At 33.7% G+C, this 9,515-nt stretch overlaps 2 protein-coding genes across 2 annotated transcripts; one reads left to right on the top strand and one right to left on the bottom strand.

Annotated features, from left to right (window-relative positions):
- Positions 1–279: 279 nt before the first annotated feature.
- Positions 280–2,633, bottom strand: LOC123892523 (cytochrome P450 86B1-like; the record flags this gene model as incomplete). Its single annotated transcript, XM_045942334.1, has 2 exons — positions 280–723; positions 1,374–2,633. Coding segments are annotated over 2 exons (1,665 nt in total), but the record flags the coding sequence as incomplete, so codon positions are not given.
- Positions 2,634–4,380: 1,747 nt separating this feature from the next.
- LOC123883536 lies at positions 4,381–8,973 on the top strand. The gene is made up of 4 exons (XM_045932382.1): positions 4,381–4,615; positions 5,489–5,583; positions 5,803–6,077; positions 7,946–8,973. The coding sequence occupies exons 1-4, from the start codon at positions 4,586–4,588 to the stop codon at positions 8,746–8,748; spliced, it is 1,203 nt and encodes a 400-aa protein (XP_045788338.1). The 5' UTR covers positions 4,381–4,585; the 3' UTR covers positions 8,749–8,973.
- The last annotated feature ends 542 nt before the right edge of the window (positions 8,974–9,515 follow it).

Raw genomic sequence — 9,515 nt, 5'->3', positions numbered from 1 at the left:
CAAAATTTCACAAAAAGAAAGTGGTATAATGAAGAAAAAAAAAAGGTGCACGCTAATTAATAGCTTAACATGATATACACTAAATTTTGTACCATTTTATTTTTACTATGTGGTACTAACTACTAAGTTTCGACCACAAATTAGTAGTGATTAATCTCCTTCCGAGAACCTATGAAACACATAAAGTGAATTCTATTATTTACACTGAATTTTCTTCATACATAAAAGTTATAAGTTATAGATCAAATTTCTGACCACTTGTTTTAAAAAGCGAAGACTCTTACCATTTTAATCAATTCCTTGTAACTAAATTCATATCTAACTAAACTTCAAATATTTACCAATCTCTTCATCACAACGCCTATGAAGATTAACTTTCAATCCATGCTTCATGTAAAGTGTCAATGAAAGCTTAGGAACAATAGGGTGATTCTCAACAACCTTAACATGGTAATGAAATATAATGCTAGCTGCAACATATTTCATTTGATAGTATGCAAAATCTTTGCCTAAACATAATCTTGGTCCTCCATTAAAAGCAGTGAATTTGTATGCAGATTCACTCATGAAATTACCTTCTTTAGTTAACCATCTTTCTGGCTTGTACTCCAAGCAATCTTTTCCCCATATGCTTTCCATTCTTCCCATTGAATATATTGCATATATCACTTTTGTTCCTTTTTTTAGTTCTGTTCCATCTGGGAATGTATCATCTTCTACCACCTAAACAAAAATTTAATATGAGTTTCAATCAACAATTGAAAGTTTAATTCTATGATCATGTTAAGTATTAGGAAAAGGTTGACAAAAGATTTTCCAATCATGGATTAAACTTGAATTCTTTGTTTTTTTAAAAAAAAAACTCAGTATCAGGCCCAATGACCGACTAATCTGGAAGACCAGTCTCACCGTCCACTAGCACGGAGATCACTTGAAGCCAGGGTAAAGCCCCCTATATGGACGACTAAACTTGAATTCTACCAAACACTAATTTTGGTCGCAGACTCCCAATATTGAAATTATTACAAAAATCTTGTCAAGTGTGTCTTCTATTAGTAATTTTTATGGTCTGAAATGAGTAATAGAAGTCGTGTCTGAGTATCAAACTAACTAACGAAAGATAGATTCGAAGAACAAAACTGAGTAATATGAAAGTCGTATTTAAGTTTGTCTATGCAATTTATATATACAATAAAATTAGGGTCTTGCTAAGGGCACATGTTAAGAATCCAAAAGTAGAAATATTCTCTTAAATTTTGTGTAATTAATTTGTGATCAAGTTTAAAAAGTGAATTAGATGCATGAATTTTGATAAAATATTTCCTTTTTTTAATCACAAATCAGCTTTTTCCATAAAATTAAACTGTTATTACCTCCTTATGGTCCATAGGCACAGAAGGATACAATCTAAGAGCTTCTGAAAGAGCAGCATGCAAATAATCCATTTTCTTAATCTCCTCAGGCATGAATCTCAAACAATTATTATCAAATTCTTCCTTCTTAATCTCCTCTCTCTCACTCACAACCCTACAAATCTCTTCTAATATTCTCTCCTCCACTTCATGATTCTGATCAATCAACCAGAAAAACCAGCTTAAAGCAACAGAAGAAGTATCCCTTCCAGCTAATATAAAATTCACACATATATCCCTCAAGAACTTATCTGAATAAGCCATTCCATTCTCATCTTTAAGCCTCATAAACACAGTTAACAAATCCGATTTTCGCGTATCATCATCGTCATCATGTTCATTTTCCAAAGATAGTTCTTTCTTTCTTTCCCTTATAACATTCTCAGCAAATTCATCAACTTTTTGTATTGATTTCTTTAACTTTCTTTCCATACCTAAGTTAAGAAACCTCATAGTTTTCCATACACAAGCCAGCGACGGAAATCGAAGCAAAATAGCTTCTGTTGCATCTTCAAAAGCTGCTGCAAAAGGTATTACAGGTAAATTAGGTTGTAAACAACCAGGATCAACACCAAAAGCAATCATACAAACATTATCAAAAGTTAATCTCAACAAAATATCTTGAAGATCGATCGAAACCGATTTCTTCAAAGATGAATCTAAGACAGGTATGAGCCTATTATTCACAAGCTCAAACAATGACTCAATTGTTAATTTCCTAAACTTTGTTGAATGAAACTCGATACTCGCTGTTTTTCTTTGTTTCTGCCATGTTTCATTATCTACAGCGAAAATACCGTCTCCGAGTAAATCAGAAACTGTGTCTTTAACAAAGTTTCCTTTAGGGAAATTAGTGAACCTTGTTTTGAGAAGATGTTCTACATTTTGCGGTTCCGAGGTTACTACCAAGTTGAGACCAGTGAACCATGGTCCTTTGAATCTAAAGGTTCCATTTTGTTGTATAAGTATATTAGTTAGTCTTTCATACATATTACTGGTTTTGAGTCCAATGAGTAATGCAGGTAGCATTCCAAAGATAGGCCAATTGATTAGGCCATGTTGTTTCTTGGATCGCAAGGAATGAAGGATTATGAAAACTATGGATGCAATAATAATCTCATTGAGTTGAATATTTTTTAAAAGTAAGAGGATGTGAGAAAACAAGTTTAATGTGGTTAAAGACATGTTTGAAGTGTAGAATGAAGATGATGTGAGGTTGAAATTGAAATAGTAGTTTTGGTCATGATATTGGAATGATCATAGGGAATGTGAAAATCCATGAATTAGGGAATGTGGAAATGCATGAATTGAATATGTTATTTGTTGGAGTGGTTTTTGTGTTTCAAACTTCCCTTGTGTTTCAAGGAATATAGATTTATTTGACTCATCACATTTAAATCACATTTCCTTATTCTTTCAAATGCTTGCTTCATATGTCACTAACTATGAATCAATTGTTAATTAAAATGTAACATTACTAAAACTCATTATTAGTGATAATTCATATTTTCCATCATTCATAAACTAATGAACGTCCTTCTGCACAAGCACAGTGCTTATATAGTGCCACATAGATAGCATGACTATTGTTATTTATTTTTTTCTTTCAAATGACCATTGCTATATATTAATATAAAGTGGGGTCAAGTGCGACCTATTTTAGAGTGTATGATGGGTTGTATGAATATTTAGAATATTTAGAATAAATGTGAAATAATATAAAATCTCAAGTGGGTCCCATTTAAAGAACACAAGTGAGTTTGATGGATGTGTGTGCTCTTAAGAGACATGTATCAGATATGCTTTAAGACCATTTACGATGGTGTTGAGTTTGGGTGTTGAATGATTAGAGAGGTATGTTGAAAATGTGTGTTGAATGAGGTGGAGGAGAGAGGTGCGGAAAAAATTCAACATAGTTGAATGTTGAAAGGAGGGACATGTGGCGTTTTGATCGGCTGTCTGAATTTTTATCACATTAATACTTTGTATTCAATTATTTCATTGCAAATTAATTTTTTATTTTTTTACCAAAATTCATGATTTTTTTTTTGTCTATAAATAGAAACTTGGTTCATTTGATTTGGACACAGGAAAAAAAACAAGTTTTTCACTATCTTAATCTTATTACTTATCTTTCTATTAGTGTTTATTTTGAAGTTTTAGTTTTTTTTTAGTGAAATGGATCCCAATAATCATTTCAACAACCAAAATTATTCTAATTATCCCAACAATTATCAAAATCCCAACAATTATTTAAATAAATTTTGTTTTTATTACAAAAAAACAAAAAAATAAATTGTTAAGTGTTTATTATTTCAATTTAATTTTAATCGATAATTGTAATTTTATGTAATCATAAAAAAAAAAATTAAATTTAAATAAGAATATGAAATAAAAAGTAGTGAGGTAGAGTGTTGAATGAAAAACCATCGGAGAGGATAAATGTTGAATGAGTGTTGAATTATTAGGTGGAAGAAAGAGAAAATGATGTGGAGTGTTGGGAATTAAAAAAGTTTGTGTTGAATGTTAAAACCATTGTAAATGGTCTAAATGGGATAGAAACTGACGCCTCAACATGTCACGTGTGTTTAACGTGTTATTTTAAGATTTCTTTAAATAACATCGTCGTTTTAAGGAACCGGGTTGTGGATCCGACCCGAGAGTTGCAGTTGTGCGGAACAGGAATAGAAACGGCAGACGCGCACAATACCACCGCTCTCACGATTTTTTTTAAACCAAAGGTATATCGGCGCACAACTGCGGAGACTAATTCCTCGAGGTAACTGAGATCCAACAAATGCTTCTCCATACGCACTGGCGGGGATCGAACCCAAGACCAAATGGTTAAGGGACCCAAGTATCACCGCTCTCACAATTTTCATAATAATATAAAAAAGATGAATTAAAAAATTGAAAGAAAAAAATTAAATAATTAAGGGTATATAATAATAGAAAGCAAAAAAAAAAAGAGTATTAACATCGTTTGGCATGTAAGAAAAGAAAGGGTGCGTATAAGAAAACAAAAGGTGCAAAAAGTAACAGGCCGCTCGTGGATTCGACAGTCTCACAGCTGCCGCCTTTGCCATCCACTAATAATCAATTATATTTCTTCATTTCACTGAGATTTGATTGATTTTTCAGAACCAAAATCACATACTTTTCAGTTCTATGCTATGGCATCTTTGTTCAACAAATGTCGAGAGGTAATTAATTAATTAATAATAATATCCTTATTTTTATTACATTATTATAATCATTTTAATCACATATATCATTGCATTTTGCATTTTATTTTATTATATTTATACAATAATGAAGAAAAATGTTCTTACATTTTCTCAAGATTATGCAAAAATATGTATAACTGAATATTGTTGTCTAAATTAATTGTCTATTCTAGTGTTCAGTCTAGAATTACCAGAACTAAGTAAAGTCTGGTCAATGGGATTGAATTTGAGTACTACCGAAATGATTCGGCCTTAATTGAGCTGTGTGAACTAATTGCATCCAATCATTTGTATAAATTAGGGTCTGTTTGGATTGACTTATTTGAGTTTTGTGAGACTGTTTGAGTTGAGAGAGGTTATGGAATCAGCTTATGATATGTGTATAAACTGTTTTCAAGTTATTACTATATATGCTCTCTTGGGGAATTACTGAAAACATCTTACAGTTTATATGAAAATAATATGACTTTATTTTATCTTTTGTTATAGCAATTAGCAATAGATTGTATGTAAGGATTTATATGATAAGCGTTTATGTATAAGCGCTTAATTAAGCTGTTTCTCGAAACATGACTTGAATGTTTCTTTAAAACAAAACAGAATATGGAGAAAAAAAACAGACCAATTAGAAAGTTTAATTGCTATGGCTCATATCAATGTAGTTTGTATATTAACTTCTAGCACAGAGGAGTATGGTTCTCAATAGATAAAGTCTAATGTTCATTCCGCTGTTTCATATGGATTTTAAGAATATCAATGTTGTGAAAGGAAGGACTCTATATCTGATTGAATTTGTGCAATGTTAAAATGACCCAAAATTTATTAACGTTGCTCTGAGTTTGTTTTCAGGCTGTGAAAACCCTAGCAAAACGCCCTTCTTTGACTAAGGATCCGAGGCAACTGCAATTTGAAGCTGACATTAACCGCTTGTTTCTTTATTCGAGGTTAGTGGTTTTCTGTTATTTGCATTAACATTTAAACAAAGGTGGAATTTGTTAGGTAAAAATTCAAATTTAATATGCTAGATGTTTAGTGTTAAGATTATGCAGACGAGTTGTTGTTTTAATTTGATGCTTTTTTGGTTTCAAATTTGTTCTGCATGTGATGATTTTCCTTTGTAACATCTCCAATTATTTTGCTCATGCTAAGACTTAAATATCCAGTTATAATCGATTGGGAAAGAGTGCGGAAGAATCAGATGTTGAAAAGATTATTGAAAATTCAAGTAAAACCTCTTATGCTGATCAAGTGACACAAGTGCAAGAAAATGTCCATTCACAAATTAAGACGTTTTGTACATTCATGGATGAAATTCTTCTTCCAAATGAAAAGACAGTGAATGATCCTCTTGGATTATCTCAACAAGCAAGTGTTTTGCCTCGCCGAAGTGGGCTTAGTTTGGCTGTGGGTAAGAGCAGTTCATCCTCTGATAAATCTGGTGAGTTTCCGCGCTTTCTTTTGGTGGCCTTTCGCAATCTTCTTATTTCATGAAACTTTTCTTGTTATCAATAAATACTGTCTCTTAGAATTTAGCCTGTGCATCACTCAACCTCACAAAATTGGCTTGTAAGTTGATGACTGCCCAAGTTTTATAAGCAATACTTAGACCATAATCTAGGCAATGTAGGATGTTGCCTAGGTACGGCTACGGTACCCGATACGGGTGCGGGTACTGGTACGGGATATGGCATTTTGAAAAAATTTAAGGTACGGGTACGTTAATACAGAATATCAAAATAATTATATTTTGAGTGAATTTGTCCACCACCTCAACTATTTTCATCAAAAGCAAGATAAATAATTAATATGTAGTAAAAAATTAAAACATTTTATGCTATTTTTAAACCACCTGCACATTTTTGCCGTATCCACCACCCCGAATCAATCAAATAAAATGGATTTTGATTTGTAAGTACCCAGCGAGTACCATGCAAGTATCCGGTACTGGTGCGTACCCGGTACGGGTACTTCACCATTTTAGAAGTACCCATGCTTCACAAGGACTACAGCCACCCCCTCACACCGACCACAATGAAGGTATTGGAGGCTGCAGCGAAGGCAACCCAAATGCCGTGATTAGGTTCTAAGGCCGGACAGCAGATAAGGTGGAATTTTCAACATTTTCATTTGGAACCCCAAATTTTTGGGTTCCTGTTTTACTTAGAATGTGAGTAGAAAAAACAAAAGGAATTAGCTGTTAACAAAGTGCAATTGTGCCTGTTTTAAGCTGACATATTTGACCCTTCGAGAAGTAACATGTTCTCAAACTCAAACTTCTATATCTTTTCATAATCAAAATATCCTCTTCTTTGGTGCGAGTGATTCATGTTTTAATACGTGCCATTCATAACCAGGGTAGAACCAACTCATTTACTCTATTTGGATTATACTTTGTCTTCTAGATTCTAGGATCAAAAGTCCATGTATAATTTCTCCATTATAATGAGCATATGGCATGCACTTATTAGTGCTTTCCCGATAAGTAATGTCCATATTTATAAAATATGCATCATTTGACATATCAGCTTGTTTTTAACCCAATATATCATTTAATAGTAGCTTAGCTATGAAGCACCGACACAAACACGATATTGATACCGGTAATAATTTAAAAAGGGGAAGTGATTGAATAAAACCATGTGTCATTGTTGTGTTGGATCTCCATAGCAGCTTAGTTATTTTTGTTTGGTTCTCTTCTTTTAGATTCTATGTTGTTAATATCAGATAGCGGCGCGTAGCGCCGACCCTAAAAAATGCTATAGCGGGTAGTGCTATAGCAATATAGCGGCCATGTACAAATTAAACATAAATTCCAACAACATACATGAATACTAAAATATAGAAAAATACACAAAATTAAAAGGACTTTCTTAATAATTATACTAAATATTGTCATTTACCATCAAAGTAGGTTCTAAATAAAGACTAAAATACCCCTCACTTTATGATTTATTTCCAAATTAAGGGTTTTTATAAATTTTTTCCCTCCAAAACACAAAAGCAGCCAAATAGCGCTACCGATCCGCTACGCCACCGCTATTATCCTGCAAATAGTGGCCGCTATTTCCGCTTCTCTAAATAGCCGAAAGCGGCCTTATAGCATAGCGGAGAGGTGGTCTGACGCCACGCTTTAGCGCCGCTATTAACATCATAGTTTAGATTTACAAGGTTACATAAAATAGCCTATTCTAGTAACACCTTTCCTTTGTTTATTTATCTATTTATTTAAAGTTTCATATTATTGGGAAATTTCCTCCTTTCTGCCTGTTCACTGTAGCCGTTGTCATTGATATGCTTTTGGAGCAGCTGGTCCTCAGACAAGAGCATTAAGCCAAGCTGAAGTTTCTCAGAAATTAAAAGATCAACTTGGCTACACACTCAACATTAAACCTTCTCAAATATCTCACAAGGATGCTGGCCGGGGTCTTTTCTTAGATGGCGCTGTGGATGTTGGTTCTGTGGTGGCATTTTACCCTGGTGTGGTATACTCTCCAGCTTATTATCGTTATATTCCAGGGTATCCAAAGGTTGCTGCACAGAACCCGTATTTGATTACAAGATATGATGGGAATGTAATCAATGCGCAGCCTTGGGGTTCTGGCGGCGACAAGAGAGAACTGTGGAATGGTAGAAATGTTGGAGAACTCAAATCTGATATGAAAGTAACCGAAAAAGGTTCAGACAAGATCCGGAAAGTGCTGAATAAGCCTTTAGAACAAAAAGGAGACATCAGTGAAGTAATCGAGCGAAGAAATCCGTTAGCATTAGCTCATTTTGCGAATCACCCTGCAAAAGGGGTACTACCAAATGTTATGATTTGCCCTTACGAATTTCCGTTGACCGAAAACAACATGAGAGTTTACATCCCAAATATATTATTTGGAAATGCAGAAGTGAAAATGAGGAGATTTGGCAGTTTTTGGTTTAAATCTGGTGTGTCGAAGAATAATGGATCAGATGTTCCAACTCTGAAATCTCTTGTTTTAGTAGCTACTAGGGCAATTCAAGACGAGGAACTCCTCCTGAACTATAGGCTGAGCAACACAAAACGGAGACCAGAATGGTATGCTCCAGTTGATGAAGAAGAGGATAAGAGAAGATGGAGCTAGCCAATCCATCATTGACTATAGAAAACGCCACCGTTGTTTTGTCTCATAGAAAGCTGATTTGTGATCTTTATTTGGAATTATTTCTCTTACATAGTAAGATTTTGACGCCTTTCTAGACCTTAGAATCCCAAGTTCAATTGGATTGAATAATGATTAATAACAATGAAAGGTGTGTGTGTGTGTGTGATTATGTTAACATGCATGGAATCAGTTTTATTTTTGCTATATACTAAATTTAGTAGCAGTAACTCGTGCAACACAGTTCCGAAAAGAATCGGTGCAAAATTTTGAAGAATGGCGGAAAAGTGAGGTATAAAATTGATGACGAGTTTGACAAAATAACTGTATGCTACTATGATTTCAACAAAAGTTACACTTCAATGCTTAAGTAAAATCATGATACCAGTGCAATTATCAAACTCGCTGTCAATCTAAACATACACTCAAATTAATTTGATAATGGCACAATTAACCTTCTCCCTAGTCATGCCATCCTTGTCTCTTCACAAGGGTTGGTCATCCTCAATTCATTACTCTGTATCAGTACCACCTTCTATTAGTTTCTTTTGTGGCCTTGTGTTTGCACTTTGCTGTGGACATGGGACAAACCAAGGCCATTCTTCAAATAATTTTTTATTTATAAAAGAGAAAAGTACCAAGTCATATGACATCCTGTAGATTGTGGGATTGGTCTTTGAATTAGGCGGTTTTTAAGTCAGATATCAATTTTTAAGAAAAGGTAAAGTCATATCTTTAATTTTTTAACT

This window comes from Trifolium pratense, linkage group LG1, assembly GCF_020283565.1.
Source record: "Trifolium pratense cultivar HEN17-A07 linkage group LG1, ARS_RC_1.1, whole genome shotgun sequence".
In the NCBI taxonomy this organism is placed as follows: Eukaryota; Viridiplantae; Streptophyta; class Magnoliopsida; order Fabales; family Fabaceae; genus Trifolium; species Trifolium pratense.
This window is presented reverse-complemented; position numbering and strand designations above follow the sequence as displayed.

Excerpts from the sequence above, each read along its gene's own strand:
- LOC123883536 (XM_045932382.1), top strand. The coding sequence starts at position 4,586 with ATGGCATCTTTGTTCAACAAATGTCGAGAG. Across the intron at positions 5,584-5,802 it reads CGCTTGTTTCTTTATTCGAG|TTATAATCGATTGGGAAAGA; the intron begins GTTAGTGGTTTT and ends TTAAATATCCAG. Across the intron at positions 6,078-7,945 it reads TTCATCCTCTGATAAATCTG|CTGGTCCTCAGACAAGAGCA; the intron begins GTGAGTTTCCGC and ends CTTTTGGAGCAG.